Source organism: Macaca thibetana, chromosome 19 (assembly GCF_024542745.1).
Source record: "Macaca thibetana thibetana isolate TM-01 chromosome 19, ASM2454274v1, whole genome shotgun sequence".
Taxonomy (NCBI): Eukaryota; Metazoa; Chordata; class Mammalia; order Primates; family Cercopithecidae; genus Macaca; species Macaca thibetana.
In genome coordinates, this window is record NC_065596.1 from 6,123,147 (window position 1) to 6,146,234 (window position 23,088).

The following is a 23,088-nucleotide window of genomic DNA, read 5'->3' on the forward strand; positions in this document are numbered from 1 at the left end:
GTGAACTTGCTGTGTCAGCAGACACATGAGTTTATCATTCCGGTGGCCTGTGCCAGGGTGCCCTCCACCAATGCTACACCATGGACGTACCCCACAGCCTGGATGGCACAGCATGTCATTGCACCGTTGGATTTTTGCCAATTTGATTGGTGAAGACAAACAGTTTGTAATTTGCGGTTTTCTTATTAAGTGTGAACTTTTTTTTTTTTTTTTTTTTTGAGACAGATCTCACTCTGTTGCCCAGGCTGGAATACAGTGGACTGATCTCGGCTCACCGCAGCCTCCGCCTCCTGGGTTCAAATGATTCTCCCGCCTCAGCCTCCTGAGTAGGTGGGTCTACAGGCACATACCACCACACCTGGCTAATTTTTGTATTTTTTAAAGTAGAGATGTTGTTTCACCATGATGGCCAGGCTGGTCTCGAACTCCTGGGCTCAAGCGATCTGTTCACTTCAGCCTCCCAAAGTGTTGGGATTACAGGCGTGAGCCACTGCACCTGGCAAGAATGAGCATCTCTGGACATGCTGAAGAGCAGTTTCCAGTGTTTTCTTCAATGTCTTGGTTCAAAGCCTTTGACCATTTCTCGGAGTTTGGCGATGGGAAGGACAGAGGCTGAGGAGAGGGGAAAACGTGGGGGAGTGGACTCCCACCCTCCCAGATCCCGGAGAAGCCTCTGTGCATTTGACAGCTGTGGACATGGTGGCACACACAGTTAAGGTGGCACAGTGAGTCAGGGGCTGGCATAGGTTGGAACCTGGTCCGCCTGACACCAGGTTCAGGTGAGAACTTCTCCCAGGCCACCCCTCCCCAGTATCACTTTTGTCACTACTAACCCTCCAGTCTGCCTCAGGCCCCCGTCTGCTTCTGGAACCTCAGCCTCCTCCCCATGTTGCCCACCCCAGACACCAGGCTCACTCCAGAGGGAATTCTTGAGCCAGTGCCCCTCTGCCCACACACCTGCCTTGGCTCCACATGGACCTCTTCCCCTGCCACCAATTCCTTCTATCCTCTCCACTCCTAACCATGCTAATCCAGCCAGCTACATTTTCTCAAGCTGCTGGGAGCCCTCCTCACTGTCCTCTCCAGCACAGAGGTGCCATTGTGCAAGAACTCAGTGGGAGGGGCTTGGAGGAGCTTGGAGAGCCAATTATAGGTTTGAGGAATCTTGGTGAACTGCTACTCATGTGTTGAAGCCCCATCTGTAATGCCTCCTCCTCCAGGAAGCCTTCCAGGACCCTGTCTTTCCCTCTGGACCTTCCTTGACTGCATGGGACTATGAGTGTCTATGTCCAACTCTGTCCTCCCTTAAGATAGCTCCTTGAGGACCTGGTCAGGGCTGAGGCCTCTTGGGGGCCCAGCGTGGGTAATGTTTGTTGAATGAATAAATGACTGCATGAGCTGGGAGCCAACTGAGCTGAGATCGAGAAGCGAATTGATGAGGTGGCTGTCGGTTGGGGTGCTAATAGAGGACATGAAGTCACTGGGTTCTAGCAAGAGGGAAGCGGGACCCTGGGCCACCCCTCCCCCTTGCCCTCCATCCACCTCTCATGAGAACCTTGAGGCCCTGCAAGGGGGCGGATCTCTGTCTTCATTCTTCCCCTCTGCACTCCACCCAGATACTAGTTCCTCTTCCCCCTGAGTCGCTGGGTGCAGAGCCAGAGGAACGCCGGCGACCCCAGCAGCGCTGCGGAGGGTGCTGGCCATTGCGGCCCCCGTGTCCAGGTGGGCCAGGACGCAGCCTCTGGGGGCCGTCGCTTTTCCAGCACTACCAAGGCAAAAGCGTGGCAGTAGGACCCAAAAGGTAGGACTGAGGCTCTAGAACTTGCACCTGTGCAGGGACTGCAAATCAGACCTGGGAGGACCCTCTCAGCAGCCCCCACTCCCCCCTATCCCAGCACTTCCCAGGACCCGCGGTTCTGGGAGACACTAGGAGCGGGATCAAGGGGCGGGGCCGTTTCCGAGACAACCGCTTATTTGCATAGGGTCCCATCCTGGCCAACGAGGGCGCCCCAAATGTTCAGGACGTAGAAGAAAGGGTTAACTGGGCCGGGTCTCTTCCTCGCCTTCCAAGCCCGCTAGGCACCGGGGTTACCTACCCATTTCCCAGAAGGGGAGACTGAGGCAGCCCAGCAGCCAAAGGAGGCAACCAGACTGGGGCTGCGTTGTACCATTTCAGAAGCGGCTTGAACTGGTCTAAGGTATAATCATAAACACTAGCGGTGGAGGCAAGGGCGACCACAGGGCTGAGGTCAGGGCTAGGATTCCGGTGTCTCTATGTAGGTTGCTTGAATGGGGGGCACCCTGGCATGGACGCTGCTGTTGCCGCTGCTGCTGCAGGAGTCAGACAGCCAGGAACCGTCATGCACCATGCCCTCCACGGATGTGGACTGGAACACGGAGTTCAGTGCCACGTGCCTGAATTTCAGTGGCCGTGGCCTGAGCCTGCCCCTCAACCAGTCTCTGCGGGCCAGCAACGTGCTTCTCCTTGACCTGTCTGGGAACGGCCTGCGAGAGCTTCCAGTGACCTTCTTTGCCCACCTGCAGAAGCTTGAGGTCCTGAACGTGCTACACAACCCTCTGTCCCGTGTGGATGGGGCGCTGGCTGCCCGCTGTGACCTTGACCTGAGGGCTGACTGCAGCTGTGCCCTGGAGTCCTGGCACGAGGTCCGGCGAGACAACTGCTCTGGCCAGAAGCCTCTGCTCTGCTGGGACACAACCAGCTTCCAGCACAACCTCTCTGCCTTCCTGGAGGTCAGCTGCGCCCCCGGCCTGGCCCCTGCAACCATTGGGGCAGTGGCAGTCAGTGGGTGCCTGCTTCTCGGGCTTGCCATCGCTGGCCCTGTGCTGGCCTGGAGACTCTGGCGATGCCGAGTGGCCAGGAGCCGGGACCTGGACAAGCCCTGGCCTGCTCAGGATAGGCCCAAGCCCAGTTTAGGCTTGCAACCACGGTATGGCAGCCGGAGCACCCCCAAGCCCCAAGTGGTCACGCCACCCCGCCCCTCCACTCCTGACTATGAGAACATGTTTGTGGGCCAGCCAGCAGCCGAGCACCAGTGGGCTGAACAAGGGTAAGTAACCCATAGAGACACCTGTCAAAGTGGTGAATAGTAAGGCTCCACACCCAGATGGCCGGGGTTCAAATCCCAGCTCTGCTGCTTGCAGGCTGTGGGATCTTAGGTGAGTAGCTTTACTTCTCTGAGCCTCAGTCTCCTCACCTATAAAATGGGTAGAGGACTGGATGTGGTGGCTCACACCTGTAACCCTATCTCTTTGGGAGGCCAAGGCAGGCGGATCACTTGAAGTCAGGAGTTCGAGACCAGCCCGGCCAACACGGTGAAACCCCGTCTGTACTAAAAATACAAAAATTAGCCGGGTATGGTGTCAAGCGCCTGTGGTCCCAGCTGCTCAGGAGGCTGAGGCAAGAGAATTGCTTGAACCTGGGAGTCAGAGGTTGCAGTGAGCCGAGTTCGTGCCACTGCACTCCAGCCTGGGTGACAGAGTGAGACTCAATCTCAAAAATAAAATCAGTAAAATAAAGTAAAACGAGGGAGAACTATCGTCCCCATCATAGTGTGTTGGGGGTAAAAATTAAATGAGTTCCCGCCGGGCGCGGTGGCTCACGCCTGTAATCCCAGCACTTTGGGAGGCCGAGGCGGGCGGATCACAAGGTCAGGAGATCGAGACCACGGTGAAACCCCGTCTCTACTAAAAATACAAAAAATTAGCCGGGCGCGGTGGCGGGCGCCTGTAGTCCCAGCTACTCAGGAGGCTGAGGCAGGAGAATGGCGTGAACCCGGGAGGCGGAGCTTGCAGTGAGCCGAGATCGCGCCACTGCACTCCAACCTGGGCGACAGAGCGAGACTCCGTCTCAAAAAAAAAAAAAAAAAATGAGTTCCCATATATGGGACAAGCTTCCCCCTCATGACCTGTAAACCCAGTTTCTGGCGGCCAAGGATGGGGAGACAGGAGGCAACTGCTTCAATGGAGTTGGGGCTCTGCGGTGGCGGTCAGCAGCATAGGCCCAGGTCCCGTGTGACCCAAGGCTGTCTCTGAACCTCCATTTCTGTCTCTGTAGAATGGGGACAGCCCTCCCTTTCCCCATGACACACATGAGATGCTAAGGAGGTGCCTTACAAAGTCCCATCACCACTAGATGACTTTTTTTTTTTTTTTGAGACAGTCTCATTCTGTTGCCCAGGCTGGAATGCAGTGGCGCGATCACAGATCAGTGCAGCCTCAAACTCCTGGCCTCAAGTGATCCTCCTGCCTCAGTCTCCAGAGTAGCTGGGACCACAGGCACCTGCCACCACATCCAAATAATTTTTGTATTTTTCGTAGAGATGGGGGTCTTGCTATGTTTCTCAGGCTGGTCTCAAACTCTTGGCCTCAAGTGATCCTCATGTCTCAGCCTCCCAAAGTGCTGGGATTATGGGTGTGAGCCACCGCTGCCAGTTTCTAGATGATTTTGCTGGGCTTAGACAAATGAATTGAACTTTTATAGGTTGGGGTAGGGTGCGGTGGCTCATACCTGTAATCCCAGCACTTTTTGAGGCCCAGGTGGTCAGTGGTCAGGACCTCAAGACCAGCCTGACCAACATGGTGAAACCCTGTCTCTACTAAAAAATACAAAAATTGGCCGGGCGCGGTGGCTCAAGCCTGTAATCCCAGCACTTTGGGAGGCCGAGACGGGTGGATCACGAGGTCAGGAGATCGAGACCATCCTGGCTAACACAGTGAAACCCCGTCTCTACTAAAAAATACAAAAAAACTAGCCGGGCGAGGTGGTGGGCGCCTGTAGTCCCAGCTACTCGGGAGGCTGAGGCAGGAGAATGGCCTGAACCTGGGAGGCGGAGCTTGCAGTGAGCTGAGATCCGGCCACTGCACTCCAGCAAGGGGGGACAGAGTGAGACTCTGTCTCAAAAAAAAAAAAAAAAAAAAAAAAAAAACAAAAATTAGGCTGGGCGCGGTGGCTCATGCCTGTAACCCCAGCATTTTGGGAGGCCGAGGCGGGAGGATCACGAGGTCAGGAGTTCGAGACCAGCCTGGCCAATATGGTGAAACCCTGTCTCTACTAAAAATACAAAAATCAGCCGGGCATGGTGGTGGCTACCTGTAATCCCAGCTACTTGGGAGGCTGAGGCAGGAAGAATCACTTGAACCCAGGAGCTGGAGGTTGCAGTGAGCCCAGATGGTGCTACTATACTCCAGCCTGGGTGACAGAGTGAGACTCCGTCTCAAAAAAAAAAAAAAAAAAAAGGCCGGGCGCGGTGGCTCAAGCCTGTAATCCCAGCACTTTGGGAGGCTGAGACGGGCGGATCACGAGGTCAGGAGATCGAGACCATCCTGGCTAACACAGTGAAACCCCGTCTCTACTAAAAAATACAAAAAACTAGCCGGGCGAGGTGGCGGGCGCCCGTAGTCCCAGCTACTCAGGAGGCTGAGGCAGGAGAATGGCGTAAATTCGGGAGGCGGAGCTTGCAGTGAGCCGAGATCCGGCCACTGCACTCCAGCCTGGGTGACAGAGCGAGACTCCGCCTCAAAAAAAAAAAAAAAAAAGAGGAAGAAGAAAAGAAAAACTTTTCTAGGTTGGAAAAGGGAGTGGAGGGAATTTCAAGGGGCGGGACCCTCAGGGGCAGAGACCCAGAGGCGGGAAAGAACAGAGAATTTGCTGTGAATGGTTTTTGAGAAGGGATGACTTGAAAGCTGAGGCCTGAGGGGAACAGGGAAGGCCAAGCAGGAAGGGGCCACAGCCACGGCTGTTTGGGCAGCAGAGTCTGTGCCAGGAGGTGGGGAGGCCATTGGAAGACTGTCGGTGAGAAAGAAGAAAATATGCAAAGCAGATGTAAACATGACTCAAAAGCAGAAATGATCTGAGGCAGGGTGTTGAAGACACTGGACTCACAAAAGCAGCTTGTGCTCTGATGTTCACCGTGGCCTCCCTATCCCCAAGGCTTCCGGATTAGCCTCTTTTATGTACCTGGCCTCCAGAAACACTGTGTTTAGAATTGACTGTGTCATTTCCACCCTGCATCTGACACTTACAGACATGGAGGCTCTGGGAGGCAGGGAAATGACTTGTCCAAGATCACATAGCCAGTCAAAAAAGGCAGGACAGGAACCCTGCGTCCCAGTCCTGTTCGTCCCCCCACAACCCCTTAGGTGTTGGTGGGCAATTCATACTAGAGTATAATTGACTGATAGATGCTATATACCCAAAGTGGCCATTTTGCCTTTTTTTTTTTTTTTTCCACTCTGTTGCCCAGACTGGAGTGCAATGGCACGATCTTGGCTCACTGCAACCTTCACCTCCCGGGTTCAAGCGATTCTCCTGCATCCTGCATATCCTCCTATCTCAGCCTCCTGAGTAGCTGGGATTGCAGGCGCCCGCCACCGTGCCCGGCTAATTTTAGTAGAGACGGGGTTTTGCCATGTTGGCCAGGCTGATCTGGAACTCCTGACCTCAGGTGATCTGCCCATCTTGGCCTCCCAAAGTGCTTGGATTATAGGTGTGAGCCACCGCACCTGGACCGGTGGCCCTTTTTACAAGAGGAGCTGGGTTGGAATTAGAATGTTCAGGAGGCAGGAAAGTTCTCTGGGGATCTTGCTGGCCTTAACAAATATTCCTAAGTAGCTCCCTGCTCCCTGGCCAATTCTATAGATGCAGAAACTGAGGCTCAGAGACTTGCTTTTATATATGAGGGCCACAAAGTCAGTTGCTTCGGTGTGGAAAATATTTCCCATCAGAAGGAGCAGACAGTGTGGTGCAGCCACTTGTGTGCATGTGACTGATGTGGCCAGAGCTTCCGATTTTTCAAGAGGAAACAAAAATTTAGATTTTAATGTAATAATGAACAGCTACCTCAATTTTTGTTTTTTTGAGACAGGGTCTCCCTCTGTCACCCAGGCTGCGGTACAGTGGCATGGTCACGGCTCACTGCAGTCTCGACCTCCCAGGCTCAAGCGATCCTCCCATCTCAGCCTCCCGAGTCGCTGGGACTCCAAGCGCATGGCACCACGCCCGAATAATTTTTTTTATTTTTTGTAGAGATGGGGTCTCACCATGCTGCCCAGGATGGCCCAGTGGCTCTGGCCTCAAGCAGATCAAACTCCTGACCTCAGGCAGATCTTCTGCCTTGGCCTCCCAAAGTGCTGGGATTACAGGCGTGAGTCACCGTGCCTGGCTGCTATCTCATTTTTAAGGAAGGAAAAAGGGTTAAGGGTCCTCCGACCACAGCGTTCCACCCACAGAACCTTCCCTAAATCACTCCCCTCCCACTCCTCAGAGAGAGGTGGGGCTGGCTGGGAATCAGAACTACCCCGTGCCACAGTTTCCCCATATGTAAATATTCGGGGTGGACTGAGCCACTCTGAAGCTTTCTTTTTTTTTTTTTTTTTAATCTTCTGAGACAGAGTCTCGCTGTGTCTCCCAGGCTGGAGTGCAATGGCATGATCTCAGCTCACTGCAACCTCTACCTCCTGGGTTCAGGCGATTCTCCTGCCTCAGCCTCCCAAGTAGCTAGGACTACAGGCATGTGCCACCATGCCTGGCTGATTTTTGTATTTTTAGTAGACACAGGGGTTTCATCATGTTGCCCAGGCTGGTCTTGAACTCCTGACCTCTGGTGATCTACCCACCTCAGCCTCCCAAAGTGCTGGATTACAGGCGTGAGCCAGAGTACCTGGCCCACTTGGAACTTCCTCAAAGCTCATGTGCCTGTCCCCTGAGTCCTCCCCCTCCCTCACTTACCCCTGGTCTGTGTGTACCCCCAGGGCTCACCCTTCAGAGGACAATGACTTTTACATGAACTACAAGGACATCGACCTGGCCTCCCAGCCTGTCTACTGTAACCTGCAGGCACTGGGCCAGGCCCCGATGGATGAAGAGGAGTACGTGATCCCTGGGCGCTGAGCCTAAGACGTCCCAACCTCCACCCAGACCCCCTTCGGTCCCTGCTGGGTGACTCAGGGCATCCTAACTCCTCCCGGGCCTCAGTTTCCCCATCTGAAGAATGGGGACAGAAAAGGATCCTTGAGGCCCCAGGAAGCTCTGCCGCCCCCTCCCTGTCCCCTATGCCGCTCCTCAGCCCGCTCGGCTCCTAGAGGGGGAAGAGGAGAGACCCCCAACAAGGGGACAGGAGGGTCACTGTGTGAATCCTGTCGTCATCCTCCTGTGGATGTTCAGGCAGTGCTCAATAAATGCTTTGAGGCTGATGAGGCTGCTGGCTCAGGGTGAGTGGGTTCCTCAAGGTGAGGATTTCTGAGTTCTAAGACCAAGTCTCCATCTGAGACTCCCAAATTGCTCCCCACCTCCCATCCCTGTTTTGTTTTGGTTTTTGTTGTTGTTGTTGTTTTGTTTGTTTGTTTGTTTTTGAGTCCGAGTCTCACTCTGTCACCCAGGCTGGAGTGCAGTAGTGCGATCTCGGCTCACTGCAACCTCCGCCTCCCGGGTTCAAGTGATTCTCCTGCCTCAGCCTCCCAAGTAACTGGGATTACAGGCACCTGCCACAATGCCCAGCTAATTTTTGTATTTTTAATAGAGACGGGGTTTCGCCATGTTGGCTAGGCTGGTCTCGAACTCCTGACCTCAAGTGATCTGCCCACCTCGGCCTCCCGAAGTGCTGGGATTATAGGCGTGGCCACCGTGCCCGACCACATTCCTCCCTTCTGCCCCTCTCAGGGCCCCTTCCCAGGTTCCTGATCTCCAGGTTCGGCCCCCAGTGCAGCCCACACCACCCCCAAAATAAAAATGTATATATATTGCTTTAGCTCTAATATTCTGAGAAAATCCTTCAAGACCCTGTGCAATGCCGCCTCCTCTGAGAAGCTGTCCCTGGTTTCTTCTCAGGCAGAGTTAATGACTCACAGACGTCTGTATTTCAAGAGTTTTTTCAGGCTCATGACTCAGCTGGGTTTCCTATCAGCTGGTCCCTACCCGATCCTCCCATCTGGAGGAGATAGAACTAGAGACAAGTACCCTCAGTCCTGGGAGATCAAGCCTGGGTCAAAGGGAAGAATGGGGGCACAGTCCCCACATGGAGACAATTGAATGAGTTTGAATAAGGCTGCAAATAAGAGGGGAATCTGCAGTGGGTTTTGAAGGATGCATAGGAGTTTGAGAATTGGAGAGGAAAGGGCATGCTGGGTGGGTGGACCAACTTCTGCAAGAGCCTGGAGAGGCACAGAGAAGGCACAGGCCCAGCACTGTACCTTGCAAAGACAACAGCTGTTGTTTGGGGACTCAGTGATGCCATCTGCTCTCTTTTGGTGTTGAGTTTAATTTTGAAGCCTCCTAGGTGCCCATTTTCACCAGCTTTGCTGTGACTGAAGTGAGCCTGCTCCCGTCGCAGGGTCTTTACACTTGCTGTTTGCATTTACTTGCAATGTCCACCCTCAACTACTCGCTCCCTGACTGCTTTTCTTCCTCCAGGTCTCAGCTCAAATGGGACCTCCCCAGGGAGGCCTCCCCATCCAACTATCTAGATCACCTCTGCCTCCATTCACTAATGAGCTGATGGATCGAATCCCCAGCACAAATCTTACTGCAATCAACTACTTTCTTAGGATTTACTCATTTGTCCCCTTCACTCAACCGAGCTCCACAAAGTGGGGTGGTTCTTGTGTGTCTTCTTACTGCTGTGTCCCGGGCCTGGCATAAAGTGGGCACTCACTGAATACGTTAAGGGGAACCTGCAGTCATTCAGGTCGGCCTCTGGGTGGTGGCATTCCTAGCAGATACACTTCACTGCTGGAAGTGGGTACTCTGTCCCGGAAGACACCCATTGCCATTCCTCTCAGAGATTCAGGGTGGGCAGGCAGTTTGGTGTGGGGAGGGGGCTGGACTCAGCACACCTCGGGATTCCAAGATCCTAAACAGGAAGTATATATAACCTGGGAGATGTAGTGAGCATGAAAATATTCTTCACTGGCCGGGCGCGGTGGCTCAAGCCTGTAATCCCAGCACTTTGGCAGGCCGAGACGGGCGGATCACGAGGTCAGGAGATCGAGACCATCCTGGCTAACACGGTGAAACCCCGTCTCTACTAAAAAAATACAAAAAAAAACTAGCCGGGCGAGGTGGCGGGCGCCTGTAGTCCCAGCTACTCGGGAGGCTGAGGCAGGAGAATGGCGTGAACCCAGGAGGCGGAGCTTGCAGTGAGCCGAGATCGGGCCACTGCACTCCAGTATGGGCAAGAGTGCCAGACTCCGCCTCAAAAAAAAAAAAAAAAAAAAAAAAAAAAGAAAATATTCTTCACAACTTATTTGTTCCTCCCTGCTCTTTATATATGAAAGAATGAGGTGTCACTAACATGGAAGTGCCACAAACAGGAGGGGTGATGGGATTCACTGCTCAGTTTGAGGACAGTGCCACAAAACAAAGCACTTGGTGGCAGATAGACTTGCCTCTGAGCTGCCTGTGTTTGGAAAGGTGACTCCCAACTTGGGAGAGAAAACAGGATGGTGATAGAGACAGAGAGAGAGACAGATACCTCTGCCTCAGCCCCCAAAGGGAAATTCTGAGGAATGAGGCAAGATAGAGGGAAGCTGAGACTTAAAAGGGTATGAGGTCTCAGCTGTTTCCAAAACAGAAACACCAGCCTGGGCAACCTGGCGAAACTCAGTCTCTACAAAAAATACAAAAATTAGCTGGGCGTGGTGGCATGCACCTGTAGTCCTAGCTACTCAGGTGGCTGAGGTGGGAGGATCGATTGAGCCTGGGTGGTTGAGGCTGCAGTGAGCTGTGATTGTGCCACTGCACTCTGGCCTGGGCAACAGAATGAGACCCCATCTCAAAAAGGTAAAAATAAAAAAGAAACAGAAACAGGGAGATAGAGAAATGGAGACAGAGTCAGGAATGGCCAAGGCTGCCCTTGGAGCCCACAGGTGTCGTAAGCACCTTCCAATGGCCTGGCATCTCCAAGTACACCTTGCCACTCATTCCTTGAGCCTTCCCACTCACCCCCTCCAAGGTCTCCTGGAGAAACTGAAGCCAAGGAGAGGAGGATCTTCTCAAGGTCACCTTCCCTTATCCTGGACACCACAGGGAGCGGTTCAGACAGCTTTATTTTTATCACCAGAGTTTTAAATAAATACACAGTTCCATCAGACCAGCCCCCCAGTTCCCAGGAAGGTCACCCCAATAAATTAATAATAAATAGCAGATATATAAATACAGCCGTTTGGGCAGGAATCGGGTGTCTCAGGACCCTTGAGCCCATTCCACAGGCCAGGACAACTGAGGTCGTGTCCCCAGGGCAGGTGCACAGTCTAAGGACCAGGGCTGCTCATACGCAGTGGCAGTCTTTGGCTAACAAGTCGTCATAGGTCTGGAGTGACACCCCGGTGTCGGTCTTTTGAATGAGCACCATGGGATTGTAGCTGGCGGGCACGCAGCAGGGAGCTGGCACCGTGTCGGGCTTCAGGCGGTGCAGGTTCCTCTTGATCTGCGCGTGCATGTTGGCCTCCCGGAACTGGCTCGGGCACGCGCCGATGCACATGGTCACTTGCACCTCCCGTGGCGACAGCACCCAATCGGCCCAGCCCAGGTCTTCCAGCGACGCGTGGACAGTGTGCAGACGGCAGCAGCGCCCGGGCCCGAGCGGACAGTGGTCCCCGTTGCGCGCACGCGCTCTGCGGCGCCCCCTGGCGGCTCGCGGCCGCAAGTGCAACTCCAGCTGGGGCCGTGCGGACGAAGACTTTACCAGCAGTTGGTCCGACTGCGACGGCGGCGGCGACAGTCGCAGGTGCAGCGCGGGCGCCTGGGGTCTTGCAAGCCTGAGCTGACGCCGCAGCGGTCGTGTCACGTCCCACGACCTTGACGCCGTCGGGGACAGCCGGAACAGAGCCCGGTGAATGCGGGAGGCCTCGGGGAGCCCCTCGGGCAGGACGGCCCGGGAGATACGCAGGTGCAGGTGGCCGCCAGATCCCAGCCGCACTGTGGGAAGACAGATAGGGAAGCTGGTCACCCACAGACCTGCCGTTTTCCAGGAACGGGGGTGCCCATTTCCCCTAACACGCCAAGCTGGATCTCACCACGGCGCTGGCGCCTTTGCACAAGTTTATTCCCCTACCAAGAGCATTTCTCCGGCCGGGCGCTGTGGCTCACGCCTGTAATCTCAACACTTTGGGAGGCCGATGCGGGCGGATCACTTGAGGTCAGGAGTTCAGGACCAGCCTGGCCAATATGGTGAAACGCCCACTCTACTAAAAATACCAAAAAATTAGCCGGGAGTGGTGGCTGGCGCCTGTGATCCCAGCTACTCGGGAGGCTGAGGCAGGAGAATCGCTTGAATCGGGGTGGTGGAGGTTGCAGTGAGCCAGGATCGCGCTACTGCACTCCAGCCTGGGCAACAGAGGAAGACTCCCTCTCAAAAAAAAAAAAAAAAAAAAAAAAAAAAGGAGCACTTCTCCCCTGAATCTCAGCATGGCTGGCTCCTCCTCCTCCTTCCAGCCTGCCTAAAATAGGAAGCACCCTATTTTTTTTTTTTTTTTTTTTTTTTTTGAGACGGAGTCTCGCTCTGTCGCCCAGGCTGGAGTGCAGTGGCGCGATCTCAGCTCACTGCAAGCTCCGCCTCCCGGGTTCGGGCCATTCTCCTGTCTCAGCCTCCTGAGTAGCTGGGACTACAGGCGCCCGCCACCTCGCCCGGCTAGTTTTTTGTATTTTTTAGTAGAGACGGGGTTTCACCGTGTTAGCCAGGATGGTCTCGATCTCCTGACCTAGTGATCCACCCGTCTCGGCCTCCCAAAGTGCTGGGATTACAGGCTTGAGCCACCGCGCCCGGCCAAGAAGCACCCTATTTTATTTCCTTGTATGTCATTCATATTCCCTGCTTAGAATCTCAGCTTGGTTGACACTGTGCCTGGCACACAATAGGTGCTTAGTAAATACCTGAAGGAATTAATGTATATCTGATATTCAGACAAAGATTCCAATCATGGCTCTGCTTTTCTTCTGGCAGTCAAAAACTTACTTGCTTCACTTATTTATTTATTATGGTCTTGCTGTTACCCAGGCTGGAGTGCATGGCTCAGTGCAGCCTCAGTCTCCTGGGTTCAAGTGATCCTCCCGCCTCAGCCTCCTGAATAACTGAGACTACAGCACACACTATCATGTCTGGCTAATTTTTTTAAACAACTTTTTTGGTGCTGGGCACGGTGGCTCAAGCCTGTAATCCCAGCACTTTGGGAGGCCGAGACGGGCGGGTCACGAGGTCAGGAGATTGAGACCATCCTGGCTAACCGGTGAAACCCCGTCTCTACTAAAAAATACAAAAAATTAGCCGGGCGTGGTGGCAGACGCCTATAGTCCCAACTACTTCGGAGGTTGAGGCAGGAGAATAGCGTAAAACCCGGGAGGCGGAGCTTGCAGTGAGCTGAGATCCGGCCACTGCACTCCAGCCTGGGTGACAGAGCGAGCCGCCATCTCAAAAAACAAAAAACAAAAAAACACACCTTTTTTGGTAGAGATAGGGTCTCGCTATATTGCCCAGGCAGCAATGTTCTGGCCTCAAGCGATGCTCCCACTTCGGCCTCCCAAAGTACTGGGATTACAGGTGTAATCCCGAGAAATGAAGAGTACCAAACCCATCACATTCCAGACTACTGAGCCTCTAGGAATCACAGCCCCTCAGGCTGGTACAAGTGTTAGAGAGACTGGGGTTTGAGGGTGTCTTGGCCTAGTTGCCAGGCTCAGCAAGGGTGAGAGGTTTTCCTGGAGTCACACAGCACAGATGGGTCAGGGCAGGCTAAGAGTGTGTCCCTCTGCCTGCCCCCTCCTGGGTCCCACTGCAGCCCAGACCTCATCTGGTGCCCTGCACCCCTGGTGCCTCAGTGCATTTACCCATGGAGGGCATAGAGATGGGGAAAATAACTCTCCTCCCCTAACAAGTCACTTGTTGCATGTGACTTTAGCAGTGCCTTGACAAGCGATTGCATCAGATTCAGACCAGCTCCAACTGGTTCTGCCCATCACAAACCTCTATCCATGCACCACACCCCCATCCTTTCTCTTGGATCCTGGCCCCAGCCCAGGTCAGGGACCATGCCCACACCCCACACCCGACCCCGTCCCCAGGTTTCCCAGGTGCTGTGTACATTCAGGAGGGTCCCTGGCATCCCTGTGCCTCAGTTTCCCCATTTACAATTTGGGAACGGGTTATAACCTCCCACGTTGTGGGTGCAAATCAGGCATCAGCTACCCCATCAGACCCAAGGGGGTCCAGGACGTTCCTACCCAGGGCACAGACGGGGCAACTGAGGCTCAAAGGTAGGTGTGGGCTTTTCAAGACAAGAGGAATCCCTGGTTAGATATGGGGGCTGCTTGGGGTGGAAGGGGATCTCCAAGATTTCACTTACCTTCTGGTGTGAGTATCCGGACCTCAGGGGCCTGGATGAGGTCGGTGTTTGAATCTTCCCAGCTCTGGTTGGCCCGCAGCCTGGTCAGCAGGTCCTCGTAGCGTTTCCGCAACTCTCGGAATCTGGAGTCTTCGGAGTGCAAGTCTGAGGGTCCCGGGAAACTTGCGCGGCTCGCCTCGGCCAGAGACACGGCGCCCCCATGCGGCGGCCATAAGAGCACAAGCAACACCAAGAGCATCTGAGAGCCATTCAGTGTCTTGAGTTCTTGCCCCGGCATGGCTGTGCTGGTTGCGGCTCTGAGCTGGGACTGACCAGATGCTGCCGGACCGGCCTTTATAGTCCCCGGACTGTGTCGGTCTCCGCCTGCTCAGTCCCGCCCTCCTCCCCCTGCCTGCAGAGTAAACACTCTAGTGGCCACAGCTGGGCGGGGTCTAGGGGTGTATTTAGGGGGAGGATCTTTAGGTGGGGGCGCTCCTAGTAAAGCTAGGGCACGTTTCTGGGCCTCAGTATGAGGACACCATTCCAGCCTGGGAGTCTGTTTGGAGGAAAAAAGACATTGTTACTGTGTGAAAAATTCCAGACAGGAATTTAAGAAGTGGCTGGCTGTGCCCATGGGATTTCCTCTCTTCTCTTTTTGGTTGGGGTCAAAGGCTAAAGATGGTGAAAAACAAAGGAAGCAGAAGAAAACGGGATAGATGGAGCCAGGAAGGGCAAACTTGATGTGTCATTCCTCTCTGTCATGCTTGTTTCCTCACCAGGAAAAAAGGGACTGAGACTCTCATTGGAGAGGTGGTCAAATGAGGAGTAAAGCACAGGGCCAGACACATAGGAAGCGCTTGATAAACTGGTTATTGCAGTTATTCATTCTCATCTGGAGAACTCCTACTCATTCTTCAAAACTCTGTGCAAAAAGCCCCTCTTCCAGAAAGTCTTCTCCAACATTATCTTTCCAGGGCTAAGCAGGGTGCTCCCGAACCCCATCCTTTTGTCTGGCTCAGCGCTCACCTTGAAGCCATCTTCACAGGATTCATAATTCTGGAGGCCAGGCATGGTGGCTTATGTCAATAATCTCAGCACTTTGGGAGGCCGAGGTGGGTGGATTGCTTGAACCCAGGAGTTCGAGACAAGTCTGGGCAAGACGGCAATATCTCGTCTCTAAAAAAAAGAATTCTGCACCGGGCACCGTGGCTCACACCTGTAATCCCAGCACTTTGGGTGGCCGAGGCACACGGACCACCTGAGGTCAGGAGTTCTAGACTAGCCTGACCAACATGGAGAAACCCCGTCTCCACTAAATATACAAAATTAGCCGGGCTTGGTGGCACATGCCTGTAATCCCAGTTAGTCGGGAGGCTGAGGCAAGAGAATCGCTTGAACCCGGGAGGCAGAGGTTGCGGTGAGCCGAGTTCTCACCATTGCACTTCAGCCTGGGCAACAAGAGCAAAACTCTGTCTCAAAAAAAAAAAAAAAAAAAATCTGGACAGAAATTTAGTTATAATTAAGCATTAATCAGGCTGCACTTTGACCCACTTCCTTGTGACTAAGTTGCTTGCAACACCTGATACTGACCGTTTGCTATAGATGGGATTTCCGACCTTAGAATCATAAGACTTTTTAAAATAATTACTTAAGATGTTTTTGAAATCCTGAATACCAGCTTAACTGCTGACACCCACCAGTGTGAATACCCCACAGAGGAATGGAATTCGCATGAGAATAGTTTCTTACTGTCTATGACTTCACCTCCTGCACCTTCACCAAGCAATGACCTTCACACTTCAGCCCACTCCAAAACCCTTAAAAACTAAAACTCTAGCCCCAGGCCGGTGCAGTGGCTCACGCCTGTAATCCCAGCACTTTGGGAGGCCAAAGCAGATGGATCACCTGGGGTCAGGAGTTCGAGACCAGCCTGACCAACACGATGAAACCCTGTCTCTACTAAAAAAATTTCAGAAATTAACCGGTCGTGGTGGCACATGCTTGTAATCCCAGCTGTTTGGGAGGCTGAGGCAGGAGAATTGTTTGAACTTAGGAGGTGGAGGTTGCAGTGAGCTGCCATCTCGCCATTGCACTCCAGCCTGGGAGATAGAGCAAGACTCCATCTTTTTTTTTTTTTTTTTTTTCCAAGACGGAGTCTCACTCTGTAGCCCAAGCTGGAGTGCAGTGGCACGATCTCGGCTCACTGCAAGCTCCGCCTCCCGGGTTCATGGCATTCTCCTGCCTCAGCCTCCTAAGTAGCTGGGACTACAGGTGCCTGCCACCATGCCAGCTTTTTTTTTTTTTTTTTTTTTTTTTAGTAGAGATGGGGTTTCACCGTGTTAGCCAGGATGGTCTCAATCTCCTGACCTCGTGATCCATCCGCCTCAGCCTCCCAAAGTGCTGGGATTACAGGCTTGAGCCACCACGCCCGGCTGACTCCATCTTAAAAAATATATAGGCCTCCCAAGTAGTTGGGATTACAGTTGTGCACCACCACACCTGGCTAATTTTTGTATTTTTAGTAGAGACAGGGATTCATCATGTTGGCCAGGCTGGTCTCGAACTCTTGACCTCAAGTCATCTGTCGGCCTCTGCCTCCCAAAGTGTGGGGATTATAGGCATGAGCCACTGCACCCAGCCTTTTTTTTTTTTTTTTTTCCGAGACATTCTCTAGCTCTCTCTCTCAGGCTGGAGTGCAGTGGCATGATCTTGGCTCACTGCAACCTCCATCTCCCGGGTTCAATGGATTCTCCTGCCTCAGCCTCTCGAGTAGCTGGGATTACAGGTGCGCACCATCACGCCTGGCTGATTTTTGCATTTTTAGTAGAGATGGGGTTTCACCTTGTTGGCCAGGCTGATCTTGAACTGCTGACCTCAGATGATCCACCCGCCTCAGCGTCCCAAAGTGCCGGGATTACAGGTGCGTGCCACCATGCCCGGGTAATTTTTGTATTTGATGTAGAGATGGGGTTTCACCCTGTCATGTTGACCAGTCTGGTCTCGAACTCCTGACCTCGTGATCCACCTGCCTCGGCCTCCCAAAGTGCTAGGATTACAGGCATGAGCCACCATGCCCGGTCCCAAACTAAGAACATCTTCAAAGAGAAAGAAAAGAGACGTAGGGGCTGTCCTGGGGGTGGAGGTCTCTGAGAGCTCACCTGTGCTTTTGGACAAGGCTGGGGTCTGGGTCCTCCTGGCTCTCCTTGTCTAACTTGTGCTCTGAAGGTCCTGGTGGCATTTCTGCAACTCCTGGAACGTGGAGTCATCCAGATCAGAGTGCTTGTCCAAGGGTCCTAGGAACCCCAGAAGGTTCTCACTGGGCAGAGTCAGGGCGCCCCCCCAGGGTGCCCCCAACAACATCTGTAACATCAGCAGCATCTGAAAGCAACGGTGGGTCACGGGTCCTGGCCTGGGTATGGCTGTGCTAGTTGCTGTCTGAACCGCACTGACACTTTGGGTCTGGCTTTATAGCCTGCACGTTCCCACCCAGCCGTCCCCCACGACCCAGACCCTGCAAGCAGGGTAAACACTCCAGTGACCACGGCCAGGCCAGCTCTCAGGAATGCGTTCTTGCAGAAGAACGCAAGAGGGGTGCCTCTCTGACCCTCTGTATCCTTTCCCAAGAAATATGGACACCAGGCCGGGTGCGGTGGCTCACGCCTGTAATCTCAGCACTTTGGGAGGCCGAGGTGGACGGATCACGAGGTCAGGAGATCGAGACCAGCTGGCTAACACGGTGAAACCCCGTCTCTACTAAAAATACAAAAAAAATTAGCCTGGCATGGTGATGGGCACCTGTAGTCCCAGCTACTTGGGAAACTGAGGCAGGAGAATGGTATGAACCTGAGAGGCGGAGCTTGTAGTGAGCCGAGATCGCGCCACTGCACTCCAGCCTGGGTGACAGAGTGAGACTCTGTCTCAAAAAAAAAAAAAAAAAAGAAATAAGGAATAAGGACACCATTGCAGCCTGGTAGTACTTTTTTTTTTTTTTTTTTTTGAGACACAGTCTCGCTCTGTCGCCCAGGCTGGAGTGCAGTGGCCGGATCTCAGCTCACTGCAAGCTCCACCTCCCGGGTTTATGCCATTCTCCTGCCTCAGCCTCCCGAGTAGCTGGGACTACAGGCGCCCGCCACCTCGCCCGGCTAGTTTTTTGTATTTTTTAGTAGAGACGAGGTTTCACCGTGTTAGCCAGGATGGTCTCGATCTCCTGACCTCGTGATCCGCCCGTCTCAGCCTCCCAAAGTGCCGGGATTACAGGCTTGAGCCATGGCACCCAGCCTTTTTTTTTTTTTGAGACAGGATCTCGCTCAGTTGTCCAGGCTGGAGTGCAGTGGTACAATCTCGGCTCACTGCAGCCTTGATCTCCCGGGCTCAAGCAATCCTCCCACCTCAGCCTCCCAAGTAGCTGGGACTATAGACATGTGCCACCACACTTGGCTATTTTTACAAAAAAATTTGTAGGCCGGGTGCGGTGGTTCACGCCTATAATTCCCGCACTTTGGGAGGCCAAGGTGAGCAGATCACCTGAGGTCGGGAGATCGAGACCAGCCTGACCAACATGGAGAAACCCCGTCGCTTCTAAAAACGCAAAATTAGCCAGGCGTGGTGGCACATGCCTGTAATCCCAGCTACTCAGGAGGCTGAGGCAGGAGAATTGTTTGAACCCGGGAGGCGGAGGTTGCAGTGAGCCAAGATTGCACCATTGCACTCCAGCCTGGGCAACAAGAGCTAAACTCCATCTCAAAAAAAAAAAGTTTTTTTAGAGATAGGGTCGCACTGTGTTGCCCAGGCTGGTCTGGAATGCCTTGGCTCAAGGAAACCCGTTGCCTCTGCCTCCCAAAGAGCTGGGATTATAGGCATGAGCCCCCACACTCAGCCAAGCTGGTAGTCTTTTTGGAGATCAAGGCTGCAGTGAGCTGTGAGTATGCCTCCGCATTCCAGCCTGAGCAACTGAGTGAGAACCTGTCTCAAAAAAAAAGGACTACCAGGCTGGAATGTTGAGAAGTAGGACAGTAAGTAGTGTACTTTTTGTTTCTGTTTTTGTTTGTTTTAGAGACTGGGTTTGGCTCTGTTGCCCTGTCACTGCAGCCTCGACCTCCTGGGCTCAAGGGGTCCTCTCACCTTAGCCTCCCGAGTAGCTGGGACTAGAGGCACGTGCCACCACAACTGGCTAATTTTATTTTTTGTAGAGACAGGGGTCTTGCTATGTTGTACAAGCTGGTCTCGAACTCCTGAGCTCAAGCATCCTCCTTCCTTGGCCTCTCAAAGTGCTGGGATCCTGTGATGGCGTGAGTCACAGCATCCGGCCACTTGCCTGGCTCTACTTCCCCAAATTTTTAACCAATGACCTCATAGGCAGCCTCGTGGCCAAGCTAAGAAGAGAGATGGGGTAGACGTAGGCAGGTGGCCAGAGATGAGCTCAGCAGGTCGGATCCTTTGTTCCTCTCGGACAGCTTCCATGGGTCCCCAGAGGTGGAGCCGGGATGGAAGTAAACAGAGCGCAGGGGCTGGAGGTCAGGCCAATCCGTCCACCTGGCAGGGCTGCAATCTCCCAAAACCTCCCCTAGCCGACCGCTGCGACCTGCTCTCAGCTATCGACACCTTTGTCAAACACAACGGCACGCAAGAGCACGAACCCACTTTTATTGATGGTTTCTTGTAATGTAAGGTAAACACAGTCATAGCAGGAGATTTGGAAGAGGCACAAAAGCGGATTATTTAAAAACTTCCTGGAGGCCCCGAGGACAGGGAGAAATGCTGTCTCATGCTGGTGATTGTCCTCGAAGGACAGGATGTGCCTGTGCCATCTAGGGGGTTCCGCAGCCAGCCCGGGTTCTTTTTGTTTTCTGTTTTTGTTAGTATTTAGAGACGGGGGTCTCACTATGTTGCCCAGGCTGGTCTCAAAACGACTGAGTTCAAACGATCCTTCCGTCTTGGCCTCCCAAAGTGTTGGGATTATAGGCATGAGCCACTGTGCCCAGCCATGGGTTCACTCTTTTTATTTTTTTATTTTCGAGACAGAGTTTTACTCTTGTTGCCCAGGCTGGAATGCAGTGGTGTAATCTCGGCTCACTGCAGCCTCCCAGGTTCAAGTGATTCTCCTGCCTCAGCCTCCCAAGTAGCTGAAATTACAGGTGTGTACCACAATGCCCGGCTAATTGTTTTTGTATTTTTAGTAGAGACAGGGTTTCGCTGTGTTGGCCAGGCTGGTCTGGAACTCCTGACCTCAGGTGATCCGCCCACCTCAGCCTCCCCAAGTGCTGGGATTACAGGCATAAGCCACTGTGCCCAGTCATGGGTCCATTCTTAATTCAGCATGATCTCAGTAAAAGATCCTTAGTTTAATTACATTTGCAAAGACCTTTTCTCCAAATAAGGTTGCAGATACTGAGAAGTTAGGACTTGGACATATCTTTTTTTTTTTTTTTCTGAGATGGAATCTCGCTCTGTCACCCAGGCTGGAGTGCAGTGGTGCAATCTCGGCTCACTGCAGCCTCTGCCTCCAGGTTCCAGCGATTCTCCTGCCTCAGCCTCCTGGGTAGCTGGGGTTACAGGCACATACCACCATGCCCAGCTAATTTTTGTATTTTTATTAGAGGCAGGGTTTCACCATGTTGGCCAGGTTGGTCTCGAACTCCTGACCTCAGGTGATCTGCCTGCCTCAGCCTCCCAAAGCGCAGGGATTACAGGCGTGAGGCACCGTGCCTGGCCTAATCTTTATACAGCCTGATGTGGTGGATAGATGATGTCCATTTCACAGATGACAAACTGAGGCCAGAGAGGTGGGTTTGTCATGGCCACACAGCCAGAAGACAGCAAGGCTGGGGTTAGACACCCAAGCAGCCAGCCCCTGAGCCTGTTCCATCTCCCTCAGAGCTTCTGAAATGAGAGGATATGGCCACCCTAACAGGCCAGCATGACATGAGAGTTTCACCAGCACAGCGTGGGACCTACGGTTCTCCTGCAGTACCCCCAAGGTGGGAAGAATGTGCCTCAGAAAAGGGACTCCCTGGCTGAACGCAGTGGCTCAGGCATGTAATCCCAGCACTTTAGGAGGCCAAAGCAGGAGCATCGCTTGTGGCCAGGAGCTGGAGACCAGCCTGGGCAACATAGTGAGACCCCAAGACCCCATCTCTTTTTTTTTTTTTTTCTTTTGAGACAGAGTCTCTCTGTGTTGCCCAGGCTGGAGTGCACTGGTGCAGTCTTGGCTCACTGCAACTTCCACCTCCCGGGTTCAAGCGATTCTCCTGCCTCAGCTTCCCGAGTAGCTGGGATTACAGGCATGTGCCACCACGCCTGACTAATTTTTGTATTTTTGTTAGAGAAGGGATTTCACCATGTTGGCCAGACTGGGTCTGAGCTCCTGACCTCAGGTGATCCGCCCACCTCAGCCTCCCAAAGTGCTGGGATTTCGGGCGTGAGCCACTGCGTGCCGCCTGTTTTGTTTCTTTTTAGACAGGGTCTTGCGGTGTAGCCCAGGCTGGAATACAGTGGCACAATCATAGGTCACTGCAGCCTCGACCTCGTGGGCTCAAGCGATCCTCCCGCCACCTCACCCTCCCGAGTAGCTGGGACTATAGGCATGTGCCACCATGGCCTGCTAATTTTTTACTATTTTGTAGAATGGGGTCTCACTGTTTTGCACAAGTTGGTCCCGAATGGTTGGGCTCAAGTGATCTTCCCATCCCAGAGTGATGCCACCGTGCCTTGCTAATTTTTTTTTTTTTTTTTTTTTTTTTGGTGAAACGGAGATTTACTTTTGTTGCCCAGGCTAGAGTGCAATGGCGCGATCTCGACTCACTGCAATCTCCACCTCCCGGGTTCAAGCGATTCTCCTGCCTTAGCCTCCCAAGTAGCTGGGATTACAGGCATGCACCACCATGCCCGGCTAATTTTTGAATTTTTAGTAGAGACGGGTTTTCACCGTGTTGCCCAGGCTGATCTCGAACTCCTGACCTCAGGTGATCCTCCCGCCTCAGCCTCCCAAAGTGCTGGGATTACAGGCGTGAGCCACTGCGCCTGGCCAGTGCCTTGCTAATTTTTAAAACATTTTGTAAAATGGGATCTTACTATGTTGCTCAGGCTGGCCTTCAACTCCTAACCTCCGGCGATCCTGTCACCTCAGCTTCCCAAAGTGCTGGGATTACAGGTATGAGCCTCTGCACCTGGCCTAATTTCTGCCTTTATAGATGTACCTATTCTAAACATTTCACAGAAATGGAATCTTACAATATCTGTACTGTAGTTTCGCCTTGATGAAGAATACTGCTGTAAAAGTGGGTGTACACGTTTTTGTTTGAACACCTGTTTTCATTTCACTTGGCTCTATACTGAGCAATGGAATTACTGGGTCACAGAGTAACCCTGTATTGAACTTGTTGGGGGAACTGCCAAACCTTTTCCTCTCAGTTTTATTTGTCATTGTGAAATCTTTCAGGCACACACGAAAGTATTAATAATAAAATCACAAACACCCCTATCCAGCACCCACCTAAAGAAAAATCATTCCAGAGAGAGTTGAAGTGGCCCCCCAGCCCAAGTCAGGTTCTCCCCAATCTTAGGGAAGCCTCTGTCTGTAATTAGGATTTGATCATGACCACGCATGTTTTAATTTCATCTATATATTTGGGGAACAGGTATATTTAAAACATTATCAGATCAGGCATGGTGGCACACACTTACAGTCCCAGCGCTTTGGGAAGCTGAGGTGGGAGGATCACTTGAGCCCAAGAGGTCAAGGCTACAGTGAGCTATGAT

At 53.0% G+C, this 23,088-nt stretch overlaps 4 protein-coding genes across 11 annotated transcripts in view; 2 read left to right on the forward strand and 2 right to left on the reverse strand.

Annotated features, from left to right (window-relative positions):
* KXD1 (KxDL motif containing 1) overlaps positions 1 to 23,088 on the reverse strand; it is a 233,117-nt gene that overhangs the window by 174,454 nt on the left and 35,575 nt on the right. The window lies entirely within an intron of this gene.
* The window catches only part of LSM4 (LSM4 homolog, U6 small nuclear RNA and mRNA degradation associated), a 223,028-nt gene that overhangs the window by 110,537 nt on the left and 89,403 nt on the right, over positions 1 to 23,088 (forward strand). The window contains exon 1 of one of the 6 annotated variants that reach the window (XM_050769835.1): positions 9,075 to 9,078. The exons of the other annotated variants lie outside the window; for them this stretch is intronic. The gene's annotated coding sequence lies outside the window, so the exon portion shown is untranslated. Of the gene's footprint in view, positions 1 to 9,074; positions 9,079 to 23,088 lie in introns of those variants that run through there. 6 annotated transcript variants of the gene reach the window in all.
* On the forward strand, positions 1,547 to 8,765 carry LRRC25 (leucine rich repeat containing 25). 2 transcript variants are annotated; one of them, XM_050769751.1, is made up of 3 exons: positions 1,547 to 1,801; positions 2,281 to 3,068; positions 7,771 to 8,765. In XM_050769751.1, the coding sequence occupies exons 2-3, from the start codon at positions 2,290 to 2,292 to the stop codon at positions 7,907 to 7,909; spliced, it is 918 nt and encodes a 305-aa protein (XP_050625708.1). In that variant the 5' UTR covers positions 1,547 to 1,801; positions 2,281 to 2,289; the 3' UTR covers positions 7,910 to 8,765. The 2 variants fall into 2 exon arrangements, with proteins under 2 accessions (XP_050625708.1, XP_050625706.1); XM_050769749.1 differs by having other exon boundaries at positions 1,547 to 3,068.
* Positions 11,048 to 18,227, reverse strand: GDF15 (growth differentiation factor 15). Of its 2 annotated transcripts, XM_050769748.1 has the most exons (3): positions 17,490 to 18,227; positions 14,353 to 14,887; positions 11,048 to 11,932 (listed from the first exon to the last, which is right to left on the reverse strand). In XM_050769748.1, exons 2-3 carry the CDS (start codon positions 14,627 to 14,629, stop codon positions 11,283 to 11,285), a joined length of 927 nt encoding a protein of 308 aa, XP_050625705.1. In that variant the 5' UTR covers positions 14,630 to 14,887; positions 17,490 to 18,227; the 3' UTR covers positions 11,048 to 11,282. The 2 variants fall into 2 exon arrangements, with proteins under 2 accessions (XP_050625705.1, XP_050625704.1); XM_050769747.1 differs by lacking the exon at positions 17,490 to 18,227 and having other exon boundaries at positions 14,353 to 16,632.

Excerpts from the sequence above, each read along its gene's own strand:
- GDF15 (XM_050769748.1), bottom strand. The coding sequence starts at position 14,629 with ATGCCGGGGCAAGAACTCAAGACACTGAATGGCTCTCAGATGCTCTTG. Across the intron at positions 11,933-14,352 it reads CCGGATACTCACACCAGAAG|TGCGGCTGGGATCTGGCGGC; the intron begins GTAAGTGAAATC and ends GTCTTCCCACAG.
- LRRC25 (XM_050769749.1), top strand. The coding sequence starts at position 2,290 with ATGGGGGGCACCCTGGCATGGACGCTGCTGTTGCCGCTGCTGCTGCAG. Across the intron at positions 3,069-7,770 it reads CACCAGTGGGCTGAACAAGG|GGCTCACCCTTCAGAGGACA; the intron begins GTAAGTAACCCA and ends GTGTACCCCCAG.